At 37.3% G+C, this 23,336-nt stretch overlaps 1 protein-coding gene across 2 annotated transcripts in view; it reads right to left on the reverse strand.

The window, feature by feature from the left end:
* Positions 1-2,019: 2,019 nt before the first annotated feature.
* The window catches only part of MXI1 (MAX interactor 1, dimerization protein), a 97,534-nt gene continuing 76,217 nt past the window's right edge, over positions 2,020-23,336 (reverse strand). For both annotated transcript variants that reach the window (XM_059054902.2, XM_059054905.2), the window contains exons 4-6: positions 8,905-9,019; positions 8,152-8,323; positions 2,020-4,572 (exon numbers count right to left, since the gene is read on the reverse strand). In XM_059054902.2, the coding sequence (XP_058910885.1) occupies positions 4,409-4,572; positions 8,152-8,323; positions 8,905-9,019 (451 nt within the window). In that variant the 3' untranslated portion in view covers positions 2,020-4,408. The remainder of the gene's footprint in view (positions 4,573-8,151; positions 8,324-8,904; positions 9,020-23,336) is intronic.

The following is a 23,336-nucleotide window of genomic DNA, read 5'->3' on the forward strand; positions in this document are numbered from 1 at the left end:
GCTAGGCTAGTCTTTAATAGATGGTAATTGTCCCAACTGTTAATTGCTCAGAAGTATGCAGGAAGGAGGAGTAAGTATCCCTTTGGTTCTTTTGCTCAGAATTTTTCCCTCCAAAAGCCCTGTCAGGTTTAGTTGACCTAGCTTTCAGAGTGAGTGTGATGAAGCTGCTAATTTAGAAACAACTGACTTCTTAAATTTGTATTTCTTACATACATTTTAGAGATATTTTATGGCTTTTATGTTTTTACGATGCTATTCTGTGCCCTGGTGTGAAAATCTAAAATATCCCAACTATTGTCCTACTAGTAAAGAGTAAAAGCATTTTTTCCATAGCTAAGAGCTTGAAAAAACAGAAAATATTCCAAAATTATAGGAAGTTGGCAGTACTTTAGAAGAGCTTCATTTAAGCTATTTCCCCTAATAATTAGTATATAGAAAGGTAAAACAAACAACTGAAGCTGTCAGCCAATACATCTATTTTGAACTACACTTATTATTTACAAAAATCAGATGTATTCCAAAAGAAAACTAGTTTCCTGTTGGATCTGGTACCTAGGCCAATACGATTTTTCTTTATGGTGAGGCCAGCACTAAAATATTAACTAGGACACCCTATTATGCAATGGTTACTATCAGTGTGTAACATACTCAAGCTCAAGTCCTTTCCTTTTTTTAGGAAGACCAGGTAATCACTAAAACCAATGATACATGAATCTTATAAAGCCTTTATTTAAAAATGTCTATAGGATGTCAAAATTTACTTCTTACAATGTATAACCTCCCACAGAATTTTGTGAAAATGAACCATTTTATTAATAGTCTTATTCTGCAAGACCCAGAGTCAGAATAACTAAAATTCAAGATTAAGGATGAAGAGATTAGAAGGCTGCATTCATCAGAGGAAGTAGATAAGTATAACACCTGTTAATTTCCTTCTGGCGCGACATGCTCCTGGGCTGTGGGGGTGGCGTGGATCCACATTTGTCCGCTTTTGTAATTTTTTTTTTTTATTCAAACAAAGTCAAAAATTATAATCATCCTCATCAGTTCACTCAGTCTACATATATCAGTTTTAATCCTTAACAGTCTTTCAAAATAGAGGTAGTATTTCTATCAACTTCCCAGGAGGAAACAAGTCTCCATGAAGAAATTTAGTTATCTTGCCCAGGGTCCTTAGCGAATGTTAGAACTGCTATTTAAATGTAACCAAGACCCTTGTTCTTCCCCTATTATGCTCTTTTTGGAAGGGAGTGTGGAATTTTTGAGGTGGAAGGATAATAAAAGAAAAAGGGCAGCTAGTTGCTTCTTCAAGTGGAAGAAAACAAACCCTCAAAAAACCCTTTCCCGAAAAGGTAAACCATTTCCTTGTGAGAAATGACCCAGGATGCAGTGTGGCTTCAGGTTAGGAGCCTTGCCTGAACAATCCCCCTTGCCTTTTAAAATCCCTTCATAATGCTAAAAACTGTCATTGTTACGGCCCTAGAAAAGGCATTTCTGCTGGAGTTTCTCATACCTATTCTAATGAGAAACTAGAGTTGCAATGACTTCATCACAATCTTCTTTGGTAATAATATGCACAGAAATAGGATTTACCTGTACCTATTAATAGATCACTCAGACATTTTACATAGGGGGCAGTGTAAACTCAGGTTAGTAAGGACTAAATGGGAACTTCCAGATTGGTTTTCAATTTCAATAATAGTAGAGTCAAAGGAATTCCCTAAAAAGTTATTTGGAGAACAGATAATTAGAATGACAAATGGCTTTGTGTCCTACCTGAAGAAATTAAGATTATTGGGTACATTAAACCATCTGCAGTTAGGGTATGTGGAATTATCAGTCAAGAAGGCACCTGCTGTAAATTATTGAACAGGAAATGGCGATGATTTAAACTGCCATTAATTCAGACCACTGAAGTGGTATAAACATAGACATTTAAGGAGATAGTTGCCTCTCAAGATATGGATGCTCATTCATTTTTCCTTCATAGAGAAGGGCGGTACAAAAAGCACTCGTGTGTTCTTCATTCACAATTTTTATTTCTTGCAGTTAACTTTTTGTATCTTCAAAGATACTTTTTGTATCTTTAAAAAAAATGAATACTTATTCATCATACACTCCATCCCCTTCCCCCAAGGAAAACAAATTCAGGGAAGGAGTAATTTAGGGGGCAGTTGAAATAGGTACTATAGGTTCGTGACAAAGGCTTCCCAGCCCACCATCCTGTACATATACAACAAAATTGCAGCACCTCAAGTTCACCTAAATGAAGTCCCAAATTCCAGCCCTCAGCAAGTGATGCAAGAGAATGCCATGGGAATTACAAAATGGGAGCTCTGTCACTGGCTTCCATTTATTTTCCATGGTAGTTATTAGCAGTCTTCAAACTGTCTCCCTTGGGAAAGTCAAAAATAAGCAAACATACAGAGCAACATTTTGACTTGGCCAGGAGTAATTATAAATGAAACCAGAAATAATTTACCTGGGCCACAGAAATGAGTTTCTTTTATCATGTTTTTCATTAAGTCCCCAGCACCTGAAGTAGCAAGTTCTAATAATGGGCTTCTAAAGGCATGCAGTTTTTCACACATCTACTTCAAAGAATTTCTTCCACTCAAACATACCACAGTCAAGGACAAAATATTTTTGGAGGCACGGGAAGAGCACAAGAACACGTAAGTAAGTATATGATGAGGCCTTGTGTATGACCAAGATGGTTCACTTCATATATAGAAGCAGTGTGAGAGCTGTTAAAAGTGCTACTTACAAAAGATGGTCTAACATTACACACACAACTCAACTGCACTGCTAAATATGGTTGTCTTTATTTTCTTTTTCCTTGCCCAGCCCTAGCTAAACAAAATAAAACTACAGGACTGAAATTAACCCATTAAAATCGGTAATAAGTTATGAAAATCATAAAGCTTTTTTTTTTAAGTAATTAAGGGTAGTTAAATTATTTAAAGTATACAAAGTCCAAAGAGCCAGGGTAAGGTCTCCAAGGCTTCCTGGGGTAAGGGAGAGGGCCAGGGGAGAACCTGGGAGTTTGAAACACAAAAAGGGAACACACGACATCAAAGTGCAGGCTAGAATTTCACTGAAAATAACATTTCTGAAAATATTGACAAGAGCAACAATAGCACCTGCACAACGGGACTGGGAGGGACAGAGACTGCCTGCAGGAGAACGGAAGCAAATCTTTACGTTAAAATGAGACAAGTGCCGAACTTAACTATGTTAACTATGATAGTACGTCTACTATAGATATCAGATGGTTAAAAGATGGTAAAAGGTAATGATCCTAAAAGAAAACAAAAACAGCATTGACCTTTTTTCTACTTAGCCCAGACCTCATTCATTTTGTGTACTATAAAGAGTGAGGTGTGAGGTGTTTTATCATTATCAAATGCTGCATCAAAATAGATGATTTTTTCCCATGTGTTTTTCACTATAAAAGACGTCTATGTTTTTTATGGACAAGCTTTAAAAAGATGTCATTTTGGTTTTCAACACATACAAACAGTTATCAAAATCTGAAATAAAAATGCTGCCATGGCTCAGACCTTGGCCTGTTAATCTGTGTGCACAACTCTTCTGGCCCACGCAGACACAGAGGCACATGGAGCTTTTTCCTTCTGGCCCCTCAGTCCGAACGCAGGCCCTGTGTGGTAGAGGGTGTCATGCACACAGACCCAAGGGCCTAAGGGCAGCTGACTGTGGAGCTGGCGGTTGGGTGCCCTAGTGCTAACAATGCTGGATAAGGTTAGCTTGCTTAGCATGGAATCCAACAGAAAGCTGAGCTGCATTGATCCCTTTCAAAAGGCTTCATGGGAGTCTCTCTTTTCGCAGAGCATGAAATGAGCTTTTTTTTTTTTTTTTAAAAGAATTGATCATCCACAGGCTTCATGATAAGCTGTCCCAGGCTTGAGTTTTAATAGTTCTTTAGCTATCCAAGATTAATGCCTGATTATCTTGTCCTGTCATTACTATAGGTTTGATTTTTGTTTTTAGGACCAAAAAGTTCAGGAAGCATTCATAATCCCATCCTTAAATGTGTCTACTCAATCAATGTAGTATGAGCAAACTAGAAAAGAAAAAGAGGATGGAATCTCCAATGTCCTCTTTCAAATCAACTAAATCAAATCGAGAAAATTTCACACACGTTTTCTTCTGCCATTAGAAACTGATTTTCAGATATGAATATTATGAATATTTGTTCTGCTGAGGAGCCTCTGCTCCACTTTTTGCTAAGTATTTGCTTAGATAGAGGTCTCTTGACCCTTCCATTCAAGTATAGTTTTGTTTAGCTTTAAAGAGGAGACTGCATCATGAACCCAATTTAAGAGATTGTTTGGATTGAACTGGCCCAGTGAATATTTTGCCCTGCACTGTTATGTCATGCTGGGTTCTAGGAAGTGAACGAAAGTTTGACACTGGCACTGGAGTAACCCTCGTCACTCCCAATACTCTGCAGGCTGCTGTGGTCATCAATGTCACTGATGCTGGTGGTACTGATATTGTCCACTTCTCCATGGGAGAACTCTGTGCTTTCAACATCCACTTCAATCTCCTCTGCCAAAAGGAAAAAAGGAAGAACGTTAGTAATCTAGTATACGTGTGCCTTCAAGAACAGGGGGGCATGAGGAAAAGAAATTACTTTTTGTAGTATAAACTGTTATACAAACTATTATCAGTGATCTCTGAAGAACAGAAGGACCCAAAGACTAAGAGACACGGGGATATATTTTGCAAGGGAAATGTCTGGTATACAGTGGTGTCTCAATTTAAGCAGCAAGTTTACTAAAGCCTTCGACACCAGTCTGTCTAGACCTTCCACCAAAAGCACTTGACCTATTTGTACTTAAATTAGTGCTTAATATTAAAAGTTCCCAACCCCAAGTGGTTTAACAACATTTGTTTTGCATTAAACTAGAAACTAATTCTCAGTGATCTTTATTAAGCAGAGTTGCCTTAAAGGGGGAAAAAAGCATAAACTGAATACAGTTGAACTAGAAAATGTATTCATCCGGGCCGTTGGTGGTATTATTTTACAGATAGTTCTACAGACTTCTAGGATTCATCATAAAGATCTCTGACTATTCAGTAACCAAAATTAGCCAGTCATTATAAAGTGGACTCTGAGAGATTTGTCTTCAATTAAATTCTCTTATATCAAATATAGCTTGAAATGAGGGCATGAGGCTTAACAGTCTCTGGATTATAGTGAGATCTGTAGTAAAGATTACAGTAAAGGCATTTTATTTTAATACTGGTGGTATTTAACTTTACTTCAAAAACCAAACATGATAAAAAAATCTAAATACATGTATAACCCAGCTATGTACAGATATTTTAATTGTTATATACTACATATACAATCGCCAATAATATATAAAAAGCACTACACATTTTTTTACAGGCAGTTGAAAGACCATTTTCTCCCATAACAGACAGGATGAACTCAATATTCTTCAGTTCTCTTAAAACAAACTCAAAGCCTGATGTTTCATATTCGGCACTGATTTTAGCTGTTCGCACTGATCACACAATCACTTTAGGAAACATAGATTCTAGCTAAGTGCAAGAAGACAAAGTAAGTTATTTTAAAGAGCATAATTTTCAAAAGGGCTTGTTACTGCAAAAAGTTTTAGCAATCTTTTAAAAATGCAGGCAGTTGTCCAAAGAAGCTGTACAAATAATCCTATGAATTCATAACTATTTGTTTCATATCCATAATGCTTCACAGGCTATTTAGTGTTTCCCAGTATCACAGAACACTCATCCAACCTACATTTGGGAAACAAAATCAAGACACCCTATCCAACAGAGCATGCTGAACTCAATTAAAACAAAATAAAATGAGAGACTGTTCTAGCCAAATGGACTAGAGATGTTACTAAGAAAGTCCCTGTAACTCTGGGAAAGAGAGCTGCCAGAGAAGAACAAGAATGGTACTTGGTAAGGTACTTGCACTTTGGGAATACTAGAAAAATGAGAACTATCATGATGAAAACATACCTTCTCTCTGCAATTTGGAGGTGGGGTGGGTACAAGGAGGTACCCACTTTTTGGTTATTTGAGGGTAACCAAAAAAGTTGATGAGGAAATGTTCTTCTTTAAAGAAGAAAAAGTTAATAAACACAAGAAGAATGATAGAATTAGAAAATCACTATTTTGTAACACCTAATGAAATAGTGATTGAGCAACAATCATCAATGACTGGTAAAACTATTAAGTGAAAGGTTGATACATCTGCATAAAAGATGACATCACCTGAGCCCACTGACCAATGCTATCACTATCACGGGACAATCAAAAATAACGCTGATGCAACAGGAAGTACACAGCACCATTCATGAAGTATTCTTGCCTCAAAAAAGAACATGAATTTAATCATGCCCCTAGATCTAACAACCAGTTTACAAGAAATATGAGTGACAGAACATGTTAAATGACACCATGAGGAATTCATTCAGCCAAATCTAGAATGTGGGAAACTATATAAGAAAAATGGCCCGGTTTCCCAGGTTCTACAAGAAATAATTGGCATTGAAAAAAAAAAGTGGGAAAGGGAAAACTAGTATAGATTAGAAGTACAGCTGACCCTTGAACAACTCAGGGGGTTAGGGATGCCAACTCTCCACACAGTCAAAAATCTGAGTCTAGCATTACAGTCGGCCCTCCCTATCTGCAGATTCAACCAATCATGGATCATGTAAGTGCTGTAGCACATATTTATTGAAATATATCCACACATACATGCACCTGTGCAGTTCAAACTTGTGTTGTTCAAGGGCCAACTGTACCTTAAAAGGTACAAACAAATGTAATGTAGACTTTGTCTGGATTCTAATTCAAACATACCAATGGTTAGATGCCATTTTTGAGAAAGTCTATCAGAGACTGGGTATTAGATGACACTAAATAGGATTATCTGATTTTATTAATTTTGTGGGATATTATAATAGTATTATATATATTTTTAAAGTCCTATTTATTAAACATACATATTGAAGTATTTACAAACAAAATGATAATGTTACCTGAAATTTGATTTTTAAAAACTCCAGAAAAAATGGTGAGGGAGTAAGGGTAGTAGAGAACAGGTGAAACAATAATGACAAAATGTTGACAGCTGTTCAAGCTGGATGACAGGTACATGAGAATTCATTACTCTATTTACTTTTGTGTATGTTTAAAAATGTCAATAATACAAAGTCAAAAGAAATTTTACAAAATTTTCTTCTTTTGTTTTAGAATCCTCAAAATCTTGTAAGCTCTAGTTCACCTCTGGGATCTTTTATTGTGGTGTGAGGCCTGATGTAGTGGAAGCTACAGATGAGCAGATCAGTAAGATTCAAACAATTTCTTTTCTGGTTGTTTTTTGTTCTTTAATTCTGCCAAAGACAAATGTTCTGGGGCAGATGTAAAGAGAAATGAAGGGCACGGTACTTTAAAATATAGATATAAAAATTAACATCACCAGTAATAAAACATATAAACATAATGTATCTTCCTGATACAATGAATTGAGAAGGGCACAACATCACTTCTGTGATTTTTTTTCCCCCAAATGGATAATACCTCAATCTAATGAAAAAAACATCAGACAAACCCAAATTGAGGAACACTGCATAAAATGACCAATATTCTTCATATGTGTCATGGTCATGAAAGAAAGACTGAAGAAATATCTAATGCAATGTAGGATACTGCACTGGATCCTGGATCAGGCAAAGGACATTACTGGGGAAAGTGGTGAAATTTGAATAAGGTTTATAGATTAATTAATAGTATTGCATGAATGTTAATTTCCTGGTTTCAATAACTGTATTATGGTTACATAAGATATTAACATTAGGGGAACCTGGGTGAAGGGTTTATGAGAACTCAACAATTTTCTACAGAAAACTTACAACTTTAAGTCTAAAATTGTTTCAAAGTGGAAAATTTTCAATATACATATAATCAAGAAAAAAATTCTATAATTCATACAGGCATTGCTAGACAATGTTGTGACTACATAAAATCTAGAATGCTACATTCAGTGCTGGAAAAAAAGGAAGCAAATACAATGCCACCCAACCTCCCCTCTCTAAATTCAGATGCAGGGATGCTAGTGTTTCATTAGCGAAGAAGCTCACTGCCTACCTCGCTCTGAATCAGAACGATCTGAAGAAATAGTTGATCCAATGCTGTCCATTCGTATTCGTTCCATCTCTTGAGGACCCTGCAGCTGTTCCAGTCGCCGCTTTAAAAATCTCTGTTCTCGTTCCAAATTCTCTAGCTGGTGCTGGCTCTTCCTTTCAGCTTCTTCAAGTTTCTAAAATGATAAAGTGATATTTAAGTTTGTGTGAGGTACAAACAATAAAACTGATTCCTACCTAACATCTCAAAAGATTTCTTCTTTTGACAGAGAAAACATGAATGACTATACATGTGTGTGTATACATAAAAACATACATAAGTATATAGTTTTTAAACATGAAAAATAGTTATTTCTTCACTGTGTGTGTGTGTGTGTAATGAATGCTACATTACTAGAACAGTATAGAATTCTCAAAGTCTGTCAAGTTACTACCACAGAAGAGAAACTTGCTCTGCAGTATAGTTTGATGGAAAATTACTGAGAGACACAGCCAAATGAAGTCATCTCCACCAGAGGGCACAACTGCCTTCCTTCAGAGTATCAGCAGAGTAATTGTTATTTTCCTAGTATTCTCAGCTCTTCAAATGACCACGCTGTCAAAACAATTTAATGTAATCAGGTTATGTTGCTCCCATCAGATGAGCTGATAAGTTTGCAGAAAATTTCTGTGCTGGCTGATATATATGAATAGGAATCACTGCTAAAAAGAGAGCAGGACTGAGAATCATGTGAAAATATGACAAAAAAATTCCTACCTTGATGTGTGCTTTGGCTTTGTTGAGCAAACCAAGTGTTGTGTGCCTGGTGCAATCTGGTCCTAGTGGAATCAGAACTTTTAAGCGTTCTAAACACAGGCGAAGATGAGCTCGTCTAAGAAAGACAAAAAAGTCCAATCAGTACATCCTGAATATTCCACTAAAAACATCCTAAAGCCTATTTTAAGACAAATAAGAATGTGCACATTATTCAGTCTATAACCATGTTACACCCCTAATTCTTCAGTTTCAACAAAGTATCTGCAACGCACGTGCAGGTGTGCCTACTGGTTTTCAGTTTCTGACATTTCTGTTGTTCTCTGAAGACATCGGTCACTTCAGATTATTATCCCCAATGGTTATCTCTGTCAGAGGTGATTTAATTTTAACCTGCCCCATAAACTGTCTCAACTGTATTAATGTGGAAATAGGAAAACATATTTGGGCAACTGTATTTGATTCTGAATGTGTAAAACCACAGGCTAGAGTAGAGGTTTTCAACTTCAGAGCACCCCAAAATGCTCACAAATTTCCATTTCCTCCCTTCCACTTTCATTCACACACACACACACACACACACACACACACACACACACACACACACACACACACACCCCTCTCTCCACAACTGTAGCCATCCTACAGTGTTTATGTTATTATGTATTAAGTTGAACCATATAAAATTTCTGATATTCAACCATTTCTCACTTATAAAAATGGCAACTTCATATTATCCAACACAATAAAAACAGCAAAATTCTGTGGCCAGTGAGGATAGGGTTAGGCAAAATATATGGCCCTGAGGTCAATTCTAGCCACTGAAACAACAACCCATAAAATAGTCCCCTGCTTCCTACTATCTAAGTGTACCAGCTACCATTAGCTTTTCATTTTTATTTCTGTCTCCCTCTTCCCTCTCTCTTACTACCCCTTACCCACCTCCAATTTTCTACACATGGAAAAAAGCCATGACAGAACTCTTCACTAAAAGTCACTGTATTCTTTAACACACCCATCCTGTGGACAAGTTAGGGAAAATTCTCCTGTAAATGCTAGTAGAGAGCCTCATGAATTTATATTCCCTATACCCTACAGGAACTATGATTACCATGATGAGAGTTCTGGGTACATAATTTCACCCTGAAACAATACTAGTTCGTATATCTGGTCCTGTGCTTCATAAAGTATAACTTAATTCATCAGTTAATAATATATCTGAAAAGAAAATCCAGAGATGTTTCCATAGATTAGCTCTATTCCATAAGGAGCCATAATTGAACATTTAGCAACTGTTTCAACTGCCCCACGAACAGAACACATCCTCCATTTTTTCCTCAAAGGGGGCCAAAACGGTCTACTAGCTCAGCCACCGAACTATGCTTTCTCTGTCTTAATACGTAAGAAATAATGTCAAGAGACATTCTCAAATGCTGGCAATTTCAAAGAGGGATAGCAGAAGGCAGTCAATTATGTCATTGACAAGTAAGGATGATTAAGGGTAGTGAGGTCAGAGATCTGGCAGATGAATGGTCAAGATTCTTCCAGTACCCAGTAGCCCAGCTAGTTAAAGGTCTGCTAGCATTTCTATTCCAAATCTCTTTATTGAGTTCAACAACTAAAATCTAGTAATTGGCTCCAGGCTGAAACCTGACATACCTAATGTGGATAAGGAAAAAAATTTTTAAACTTGCCCTAAATTAAAGGATTATCAATGGATTCCCCTTAATGAGATTTAACAATTTTAAAGTCACTCTCCTCCCCTGCTATGCTACCCCAAATCATAGAACCTTTAGTAGAATTTTCATTTTTAATTGGAAAATTTCAGGTGAGGATTCTCACATGATCATAGAGTGCTCTTGCTGAACAGGCTAAAACTAAACAAAGTCCACATTAAAAAGTGCCTTTGAGATTGGTTCAAGATGGCAGAGTAGCAGGACGTGCGCTCACTCTCTCTTGAGAGAGCACCGGAATCACAACTAACTGCTGAACAATCATTGACAGGAAGACACTGGAACTCACCAAAAAAGACACCCCACATCCAAAGACAAAGGAGAAGCCACAATGAGACTGTAGGAGGGGCGCAATCACAATAAAATCAAATCCCATAACTGCTGGGTGGGTGACTCACAAACTGGAGAACACTTACACCACAGAAGTCCACCCACTGGTGTGAAGGTTCTGAGACCCATGTCAGGCTTCCCCAGCCTGGGGGTCCGGCAAAGGGAGGAGGAATTAATAAAGAATCAGACTTTGAAGGCTAGTGGGATTTGACTGCAGGACTTTGACAGGACTGGGGGAAACAGAGACTCTTTTCTTGGAGGGCACACACAAAGTAGTGTGTGCATCGGGACCCAGGGGAAGGAGCAGTGACCCCATAGGAGACTGAACCAGACCTACCCGCTAGTGTTGGAGGGTCTCCTGTAGAGGTACGGGGTGGCTGTGTCTCACTGTGAGGACAAGGACACTAGCAGCAGAAGTTCTGGGAAGTACTCCTTGAGCCCTCCCAGACTCTGCCATTAGCCCCACCAAAGTGCTGGGTAGGCTTCAGTGTTGGGTAGCCTCAGGCCAAACAACCAACAGGGAGGAAACCCAGCGCCACCCATCAGTAGAAAAGTGGATAAAAAGTTTTATTGAGCTCTGCCCACCAGAGCAACAGCCAGCTCTACCTACCACCAGTCCCTCCCATCAGGAAACTTGCTCAAGCCTCTTAGATACCCTCATCCACCAGAGGGCAGACAGCAGAAGCAAGAAGAACTACAATCCTGCAACCTGTGGAACAAAAACCACATTCACAGAAAGACAGACAAGATGAAAAGGCAGAGGATTATGTTCCATATGAAGGAACAAGATAAAACCCCTGAAAAACAACTAAATGAAGTGGAGATAGGCAACCTTCCAGAAAAAGAATTCAGAATAACGATAGTGAAGATGATCCATGACCTCAGAAAAAGAATGAGGCAAAAGCAAAGATCGAGAAGATGCAAGAAATGTTTAACAAAGACCTAGAAGAATTAAACAACAAATAAACAGAGATGAACAATACAATAACTGAAATGAAAAATACACTAGAAGGAATCAATAGCAGAATAACTGAGGCAGAAGAACGGATAAATGACCTGGAAGACAGAATGGTGGAATTCACTGCTGCGGAACAGAATAAAGAAAAAAGAATGAAAAAAAACGAAGACAGCCTAAGAGACCTCTGGGATAACATTAAACATAACAACATTTGCATTATAGGGGTCCCAGAAGGAGAAGAGAGAAAGGACCCAAGAAAATATTTGAAGAGACTATAGTCAAAAACTTCCCTAACATGGGAAAGGAAATAGCCACCCAAGTCCAGGAAGTGCAGAGAGTTCCATACAGGATAAACCCAAGGAGGAACATGCTGAGACACATAGTAATCAAACTGGCAAATATTAAAGACAAAGAAAAATTACTGAAAGCAGAAAGGAAAAAATGAAAAATGACATACAAGGGAACTCCCACAAGGTTAACAGGTGATTTCTCAGCAGAAACTCTACGAGCCAGAAGGGAATGGCAGGACATATTTAAAGTGATGACAGGGAAGAAGCTACAACCAAGATTACTCTACCCTGCAAGGATCTCATTCAGATTTGATGGAGAAATCAAAAGTTTTACAGACAAGCAAAAACTAAGAGAATTCAGCACCAACAAATCAGCTTTACAACCAATGCTAAAGGAACTTCTCAAAGTGGGACACGTAAGAGAAGAAAAGGACCTAAAAAACAAACCCCACACAATTAAGAAAATGGTAATAGGAACATACATATCGATAATTACCTTAAATGTGAATGGATTAAATGTTCCCACCAAAAGACACAGGCTCGATGAATGGATACAAAAACAAACCCGTATATATGCTGTCTACAAGAGACCCACTTCAGACCTAGGGACACATACAGACTGAAAGTGAGGGGATGGAAAAAGATATTCCATGCAAATGGAAATCAAAAGCAAACCAGAGTAGCACTACTCATATCAGATAAAATAAACTTTACAATAAAGAACTTTACAAGAGACAAGGTAGGACACTCAAGGGATCAATCCAAGAAGAAGGTATAACAATTATAAATATATATGCTCCCAACATAGGAGCACCTCAATACATAAGGCAATTGCTCAAAGCTATAAAAGAGGAAATCGGCAGTAACACAATAATAGTGGGGGACTTTAACACCACACTTACACCAATGGACAGATCATCCAAACAGAAAATTACTAAGGAAACACAAGCTTTAAATGGCACAATAGACCACATAGATTTAATAGATATTTATAGGACATTCCATCCAAAAACATCAGATTACACTTTCTTCTCAAGTGCGCACAGAACATTCTCCAGGATAGATCACATCTTGAGTCAAAAATCAAGGGTCAGTAATTTAAGAAAATTGAAATCATATCAAGCATCTTTTCTGACCACAACGCTGAGATTAGAAATCAATTACAGGGAAAAAAACGTAAAAAACACAAACACATGGAGGGTAAACAATACATTACTAAATAACCAAGAGATTACTGAAGAAATCACGGAGGAAATCAAAAAATACCTAGAGACAAATGACAATGAAACCATGATGATCCAAAACCAATGGGATGCAGAAAAAGCTGTTCTAAGAGGGGAGTTTATAGCAATACAAGGCTACCTCAAGAAATAAGAAAGATCTCAAATAAACAATCTAACCTTACACCTAAAGGAACTAGAGAAAGAAGAACAAACAAAACCCAAAGTTAGTAGAAGGAAAGAAATCATAAAGATCAGAGCAGAAATAAATGAAATAAAAACAAAGGAAATAACAGCAAAGATCAATACAACTAAAAGCTGGTTCTTTCAGAAGATAAGCAAAATTGATAAACCATTAGCCAGGCTCATCAACAAAAAAGAGGGAGAGGACTCAAATCAATAAAATTAGAAATGAAAAAGGAGAAGTCACCACAGACACCACAGAAATACAAAGCTTCCTAAGAGACTACTACAAGCAACTCTATGCCAATAAAATGGACAACCTGGATGAACAAATTCTTAGAAAGGTATAACCTTCCAAGACTGAACCGGGAGGAAATAGAAAATATGAACAGACCAATCACAAGTAATGAAATTGAAACTGTGATTAAAAATCTTCCAACAAATAAAAGTCCAGGAACAGATGGCTTCACAAGTGAATTCTATCAAACATTTAGAGAAGCATTAACACCCATCCTTCTCAAACTCTTCCAAAAAATTGCAGAGGAAGGAACACTCCCAAACTCATTCTATGCAGCCACCATCACCCTGATACCAAAACCAGACAAAGATACTAGAAAAAAAGAAAATTACAGACCAATATCACTGATGAATATAGATGCAAAAATTCTCAACAAAATACTAGCAAACAGAATCCAACAACACAGTAAAAGGATCATACACCTTGATCATACCCCCATGATCAAGGGGGATTTATCCCAGAGATGCAAGGATTCTTCAATATACGCAAATCAATAAATGTGATACACCATATTAACAAATTGAAGAAGAAAAACCCTATGATCATCTCAATAAATGCAGAAAAAGCTTTTGTCAAAGTTCAACACCATTTATTATTAAAATTCTCCAGAAAGGGTCATAGAGGGAACCTACCTCAACATAATAAAGGCCATATACGACAAACCCACAGCAAACATCATTCTCAATGGTGAAAAACTGAAAGCATTTCCTCTAAGATCAGGAACAAGACAAGGATGTCCACTCTCACCACTATTATTCAACATAGTTTTGGAAGACCTAGGCACGGCAATCAGAGGAGAAAAATAAATAAAAGGAATCCAAATCGGAAAAGAAGTAAAACTGTCACTGTCTGCAGATGACATGATACTATACAGAGAATCCTAAAGATGCCACTAGAAAACTACTAGAGCTAATCAATGACTTTGGTAAAGTTGCAGGATACAAAATTAATGCACAGAAATCTCTTGCATTCCTACACATTAATGATGAAAAATCTGAAAGAGAAATTAAAGAAACACTCTTATTTACCACTGCAACAAAAAGAATAAAATATCTTGGAATAAACCTACCTATGGAGACAAAAGACCTGTATGCAGAAAATTATAAGACACTGATGAAAGAAATTAAAGATGATACAAATAGATGGAAAGATATACCATGTTCTTGGGTTGAAAGAATCAATACTGTGAAAATGACTATACTACCCAAAGCAATCCACAGATTCAATGTAATCCCTATCAAATTACCAATGGCATTTTTTATAGAACTAGAACAAAAAATCTTAAAATTTATATGGAGACACAAAATACCCCAAACAGCCAAAGCAGTCTTGAGGGAAAAAAACGGAGCTGGAGGAATCAGACTTCCTGACTTCAGACTATACTACAAAGCTACAGTAATCAAGACAATATGGTGGTGACACAAAAACAGAGATATAGATCAATGGAACAGGCTAGAAAGCCCAGAGATAAACCCACACACCTATGGTGAACTAATCTATGACAAAGGAGGTAAGGATATACAATGGAGAAAAAACAGTCCCTTCAATAAGTGGTGCTGGGAAAACTGGACAGCTACATTAAAGAATGAAATTAGAACACTCCCTAACACCATACACAAAACTAAACTCAAAGTGGATTAAAGAGCTAAATGTAAGACCGGACACTATAAAACTCTTAGAGGAAAACAGGAAGAACACTCTTTGACATAAATCAAGCAAGATCTTTTCTGATCTACCTCCTAGAGTAATGGAAATAAAAACAAAAATAAACAAACGGGATCTAATGAACCTTAAAAGCTTTTGCAAAGCAAAGGATACTACAAGCAAGACGAAAAGGCAACCCTCAGAATGGGAGAAAATATTTGCAAATGAATCAATGGACAAAGGATTAATCTCCAAAATAAACAAATGTCTCATGCAGCTCAATATTAAAAAACAAACAACCCAATCCAAAAATGGGCAGAAGACCTAAATAGACATTTCTCCAAAGAAGACATACAGATGGCCAAGAAGCACATGAAAACCTGCTCAACATCACTAATTATTAGAGAAATGCAAATCAAAACTACAATGAGATATCACCTCACACCAGGTACAATGGGCATCATCAGAAAATCTACAAACAACAAATGCTCGAGAGGGTTCGGAGAAAAGGGAACCCTCTTGCACTGTTGGTGGGAATGTAAATTGATAAGCCACTATGGAGAACAGTACGGAGGTTCCTTAAAAAACTAAAAATAGAATTACCATATGACCCAGCAATCCCACTACTGGGCATATACCCAGAGAAAACCATAATTCAAAAAGATGCATGCACCCCAATGTTCATTGCAGCAGTATTTACAATAGCTTGGTCATGGAAGCAACCTAAATGCTCATTGACAGACGAATGGATAAAGAAGATGTGGTACATATATACAATGGAATATTACTCAGCCATAAGAAGGAATGAAATCGGGTCATTTGTAGAGACGTGGATGAATCTAGGGACTGTCATATAGAGTGAAGTAAGTCAGAAAGAGAAAAACAAATACCGTATATTAACGCATATATGTGGAACCTAGAAAAATGGCACAGATGAACTGGTTTTCAGGGCAGAAACTGAGATACAGATGTAAAGAACAAATGTATGGACACCAAGGGTGGAGAGTAGCAGGGGTGTTGGTAGTGTGATGATTTGAGAGATTGGGATTGACATATATACACTAATAGATATAAAATGGATAACTAATAAGAACCTGCTGTATAAAAAAATAAATAAAATTCAAAAAATAAAAATTAAAAAATAAAAAGTGCCTTTAAACTCTTCATTAGGATTATTATAGCATATGCCTAACAACTGAACTCACGTGAGATGACTGGAGGGTGGAGAGAGACTGGTGGTTCTCTTGCAATAATTAGAGGCTCCCAAGGGAGCTCTAAATTCAGTCATCTAAAAAAGTTAACAAAGCAACTAACTAGTAAAGTTAACAAGTATTTTGCCACAGGAATAACTTGTCAATTTTGTTTAAATTATTTAACCCCAGAAATTCAGTCCATATATAGGAACTTCTACTTTTAGCTTAAGAAACTTGAAAATGACTCCTTACTATAGTATCATATCAAGAAAAAAATCAGTGGGTCAGTTTTCTGTTTTGTGAGATCTAAGTTAAAGTCATATTAACATCTAAGCAGAATTTGCAGCAACATGGATGCAACTAGAGATTATCATACTAAGTGAAGTAAGTCAGACAGAGAAAGACAAATATCATATGATATCACTTAAGTGTGGAATCTAAAATATGGCACAAATGAACATATCTACAAAACAGAAACAGACTCACAGACACAGAGGTCAGACTTGTGATTGCCAAGGGGGAGGTGGGAAGGGAGAGGGATGGACTGACAGGTTGGGGTTGGTAGATGCAAACTATTACATTTAGAATGGATAAACAACAAGGTCCTACTGTGTAGCACAGGGAACTAACTATATCCAATTTCCTGGGATAAACCATAATGGAAAAGAATATAAAAAAAGGAGTGTGTGTGTGTGTGTGTGTGTATACACACACATACACATATATATGGATAACTGACTCACTTTGCTGTACAGCAGAGACTGGCACAACATTGTAAATCAACTATACTTCAATTTTAAAAAGATGAAAAAAATAAAACTATGCTTTAATGTGAAAAAAAATACAATCTAGGCAGAAATCAATTAATAAGGGACTTCCCTGGTGGCACAGTGGTTAAGGGTCCGCCTGCCAATGCAGGGGACACAGGTTTGATTCCTGGTCCAGGAAGGTCCCACGTGCCGTAGAGCAACTAGGCCCGAGCGCCACAACTGCTGAGACTGAGCTCTAGAGCCTGCAAGCCATGACTGCTGAGCCCACGTGCCACAACTACTGAAGCCCATGCGCCACAACTGCTGAGCATGCATGCTGCAACTGCTGAGGCCTGTGTGCTGCAACTGCTGAAGTCCGCATGCCTAGAGCCTGTGCTCCGCAACAAGAGAAGCCACCGCCACAAGAAGCCACTGTAATGAGAAGTCCATGCACTGCAACTAAGAGTAGTTCCCGCTTGCCTCAACTAGAGAGCCCGTGCACAGCAATGAAGACCACCCCCCCTCCCCAAAAAAAGCAGCCAAAAAAAAGAGAGAGAAATCAACTAACAATATTAAAATGTCTGTTTTCTCTTTTTTAAAAATCATTCAGTTGTATATTACATGACTTTTGTGTACTCAGCAATCATGTTGCAGACACTTGTTTGAGTGGGAGAAGTAAAAAAACAAACGTATATTTTAAGAGTTTATAATCTAGACTACAAAATGAAACATTTTGTTTCATTTGGTTCACAATGAAATGAGTCATACAGGTATCAAGGGCAAAAGAATCTGAATAAAAGGAGAGATTGTAACTAGAGAAGGCAGCCTTATAAAAGAGGTTGAAACTTAACTTTGAACTTGAGGGATGCTGAATTTGTTTATGAAAAAAAGCAAGGATTTTCAAGGTAATTAAAAGAGTAAAGGATTCAAAGTTCACATATTGGGACCAAGTTTAAACCAAAAATAAAAAATATTTTTTTCATTCAAGAAAAAACAACTGAATTGGAATTCTATAAGGAAATATCAGCCAAGTTCAGAAGTCTGGTGATCTACAATAGCACTGTCAAATCAGGAGCTGCCCAGGCCAAAGGAGTCAAGGTGTAAGTAATGCCTAAATGAACAGGGAAGGCAGACTGCTCCTCTAAAATGTTTTTTTTTATTAGGCACTATTGAACATTTCTTCAGTCAAGTCAATTTTTTAACCATTTTTAAAAATTGAAGTATAGTTAATTTACAATGTTGTGTTAGTTTCAGGTGTACAACAAAGTGATTTGGTTATACATACATTTTTTTTTCAGATTCTTTTCCATTATAGGCTATTACAAGATATTGACTATAATTCCCTGTGTTATACCATAGGTCCTTGTTGTTTATTTTATATATAGTAGTGTGTATATGTTAATCCCAAACTCCTAATTTATCTCCCCCTCCCCTACCCTGCTATCCCCTTTGGTAAGCATAAGTTTGTTTTCTACGTCTGTGAGTCTACTTCTGTTTTCTAAATAAAGTTCATTTGTATCATTTTTTTTAGATCCCACATATAAGTGATATCATATGATAGTTGTCTTTCTCTGTCTGACTCAACTTCACTTAATATGATCATCTCTAGATCCATCCATGTTGCTGCAAATGGCATTATTTCATTTTTTATGGCTGAGTAATATTCCATTGTATATATATACACCACATCTTCTTTATCCATTCATCTGTTTTTTTTTAACATCTTTATTGGAGTATAGTTGCTTTACAATGGTGTGTCAGTTTCTGTTTTATAACAAAGTGAATCAGTTATACATATACATATGTTCCCGTATCTCTTCCCTCTTGCATCTCCCTCCCTCCCACCCTCCCTAACCCACCCCTCTAGGTGGTCACAAACCACCTAGCTGATCTCCCTGTGCTATGTGGCTGCTTCCCACTAGCTATCTATTTTACATTTGGTAGTGTATATATGTCCATGCCACTCTCTCACTTTGTCACAGCTTACCCTTCCCCCCTCCCCATATCCTCAAGTCCATGCTCTAGTAGGTCTGTGTCTTTATTCCCATCTTACCCCTAGGTTCTTCATGACATTTTTTTTCTTAGATTCCATATATATGTATTAGCATATGGTATTTGTTTTTCTCCTTCTGACTTACTTCACGCTGTATGACAGACTCTAGGTCTATCCACCTCAATACAAATAACTCAATTTCATTTCTTTTTATGGCTGAGTAGTATGCCATTGTATATATGTGCCACATCTTTATCCATTCATCTGTTGATGGACACTTAGGTTGCTTCCATGTCCTGGCTATTGTAAACAGAGCTGCAATGAACATTTTGGTACATGACTCTTTTTGAATTATGGTTTTCTCAGGATATATGCCCAGTAGTGGGATTGCTGGGTCATATGGTAGTTCTATTTGTAGTTTTTTAAGGAACTTCCATACTGTTCTCCATAGTGGCTGTATCAATTTACATTCCCACCAACAGTGCAAGAGGTTTCCCTTTTCTCCACACCCTCTCCAGCATTTATTGTTTCTAAATTTTTTGATGATGGCCATTCTGACCGGTGTGAGATGATATCTCATTGTAATTTTGATTTGCATTTCTCTAATAACTAATGATGTTGAGCATTCTTTCATGTGTTTGTTGGCAATCTGTATATCTTCTTTGGAGAAATGTCTATTTAGGTCTTCTGCCCATTTTTGGATTGGGTTGTTTGTTTTTTTGTTATTGAGCTGCATGTAAATTTTGGAGATGAATCCTTTGTCAGTTGCTTCATTTGCAAATATTTTCTCCCATTCTGAGGGTTGTCTTTGGTCTTGTTTATGGTTTCCTTTGCTGTGCAAAAGCTTTTAAGTTTCATTAGGTCCCATTTGTTTATTTTTGTTTTTATTTCCATTTCTCTAAGAGGTGGGGTCAAAAAGGATCTTGCTGTGATTTATGTCATAGAGCGTTCTGCCTATGTTTTCCTCTAAGAGTTTCACACTGTCTGGCCTTACATTTAGCTATTTAATCCATTTTGAGTTTATTTTTGTGGATGGTGTTAGGGAGTGTTTTAATTTCATACTTTTAACATGTACCTGTCCAGTTTTCCCAGCACCACTTATTGAAGAGGCTATCTTTTCTCCACTGTATATTCTTGCATCCTTTATCAAAGATAAGGTGACCATATGTGTGTGGGTTTATCTCTGGGCTTTCTAACCTGTTCCATTGATTTATATCTCTGTTTTTGTGCCAGTACCATACTATCTTGATTACTGTAGCTTTGTAGTATGGTCTGAAGTCGGGGAGCCTGATTCCTCCAGCTCCATTTTTCGTTCTCAAGATTGCTTTGGCTATTCGGGGTCCTTTGTGTTTCCATACAAATTGTGAAATTTTTTGTTCTAGTTCTTTGAAAAATGCCAGCGGTAGTTTGATAGGGATTGCATTGAATCTGTAGATTGTTTTGGGTGGTAGAGTCATTTTCACAATGTTGATTCTTCCAATCCAAGAACATGGTATATCTCTCCATCTATTTGTATCATCTTTAATTTCTTTCATCAGTGTCTTATAATTTTCTGTATACAGGTTTTTTGTCTCCTTAGGTAGGTTTATTCCTAGATATTTTATTCTTTTTGTTGCAATGGTAAATGGGAGTGTTTTCTTAATTTCACTTTCAGATTTTTCATCATTAGTGTGTAAGAATGCCAGAGATTTCTGTGCATTAATTTTGTATCCTGCTACTTTACCAAATTCATTGATTAGCTCTAGTAGTTTTCTGGTAGCATATTTAGGATTCTCTATGTTGATGGACATTTAGGTTGCTTCCAGGTCTTGGCTATTGTAAATAGTGCTGCAATGAACATTGGGGTGCATGTATTTTTTTTAGTTTTTATTGAGTTATAATTTACATACCATATAATTCACTTGCTTTACTTGTACAATTCAATGATTTTTGCGTATATTTAGAGAGTTGTGTAACCATCACCACAGGCATGGAGTTTGTTTTTTTTTTTTTTTTTGGCCATACTGCATGTGGGATCGTAGTTCCTCGACCAGGGATCAAACCTGCGCCCCTGGCATTGGAAGCATGGAGTCTTACCCGTTGGACTACCAGGTACATCCCGCCTGTATCTTTTTGAATTAGAGTTTTCTCTGGATATATGCCCAAGAGTGGGATTGCAAGATCATACAGTAACTCTGTTTTTAGTTTATTAAGGAACATCTATACTGTTCTCCATAATGCCTGCACCAATTTACAAGCCCACCAACAGTGCAGGAGGGTTCCACTACTGAACATTTCTTCAGTCAAGTAATTTTAAACGTGCTCCAAGATGCAGTTTATACTAAGAAAACATACCCTGAGATAACATGTCTCACAAAGGCCACTGATGCCATTTTCCATATTTTGTAAATAGGGTCCTTCAAAACAGATAATATTATGAAGGATGAGTGGTGAATGATGTCCTTTGCTCTTCTGCAGGGACAAGTGTATGTGTGGGAGCCAAATGTCATTTCCTCCAGTTTTTGTACTTGTAAGTGAATCAGGCATTTGGAGAATAGAATAACAAAGGGTTAATGGAAGTTGAACGATAGCAGCTGACCAGGGTGGAGCCACACTTTTCAAAGTTGCCAGTCAAATACTGCACACAGTTTTTCACATGTGCTTATATGCCACTTTTAAGTAAATGCAATGGACTCTCTGACTGTAAACTGGAAAGTTCAATCAGAAAATCCACTCTCTTCCATGTGTAAGTTTTTTCTCTCCAGCAAATTATGAAACGAACTGTATGGCAAAATTCTTCTTCCCTTACAATGGTGCTGTGCTGCTCTCCACCCTTTCCCCCATAGTCTCCCTGCTGGTAACCAGATTGCAAGCTTAACTACCAATGACCTAGAAAGGCATGTCTTTTGATGCCATCTGGTCCTTTCTTTTCTTGCCTTCATTCTCATGTGACTGGTGGCTCAGGAGTCTCCTGTACAGAGCTGCCAAATCATGAACTGCAAGACAATGGGGGGAAAGAGGACAAGAGACAGAGAAGAAAAAAAGCTTGGTTTGATTTGAAAATCCTTATGGACTGAGAAAAAATTTGCAACTATCATGAGATGATGTTTTTCAAGTCTTCAAGGAGTGGAAGAACTGACATAAAGAAGAAGGATTCATGAAAGGCATGGTTCTGTACCTTTAGTCAAAGTAGGGTAAAAAGGTTGGGGAAAGTTAAGGCTGCTGTTCTGAATATTCTGGTGAACATTAGACTAACAATCAATGGGAAAAAACCTCACATTGTAAAATTAGCGTAATCAGACTTGATGGAAAAAAATGTAGCACCCTGGTTAGCAGTTACTTAACTTTTCACAACACATCAATAGCTCAATAAAAACTATACAACTAAAATCTTTCCTAATTTAGCATGAGTGACTGTAAAGCAAAGTTAAGATTAGACACTGCAGCAGGAGGTGCCTTGTGAGAAAACTGGAGTCTTGCAGAGAGGGAGGGGGCAAGACAATGGAGAGATGGCAAAGTACTTTTATTTTCAAAGACACTTTGAGGTCTGTTTTAAAATGAGATTTAAAAGTGGGTTTTACCCAGGGGAAGAGACAATTCCCAGTGACTAACCCTGTTAGAGAGAAGGTCCTATCAGAATTACCCACACCTTCAAAAAGGGCAAGCCCCTTGTGGGAGAAGGAACAATTAGAGTCTGTTTGGCTTTTATTTTGGTAGATTGGGATCATTTTTCCCTGAAAGAACCAGTGCTGCTTCTGATTTCAAGCCTTGTAAACTCTACTGCCAAAGTGAAATATCACAGAACATGAGGGGAAATGATTTTGCCATAAAATGGTCCCTGCTAGTAGGTGTGATATTTTAATGC

This window comes from Kogia breviceps, chromosome 2 (genome assembly GCF_026419965.1).
Source record: "Kogia breviceps isolate mKogBre1 chromosome 2, mKogBre1 haplotype 1, whole genome shotgun sequence".
Taxonomy (NCBI): domain Eukaryota; kingdom Metazoa; phylum Chordata; class Mammalia; order Artiodactyla; family Physeteridae; genus Kogia; species Kogia breviceps.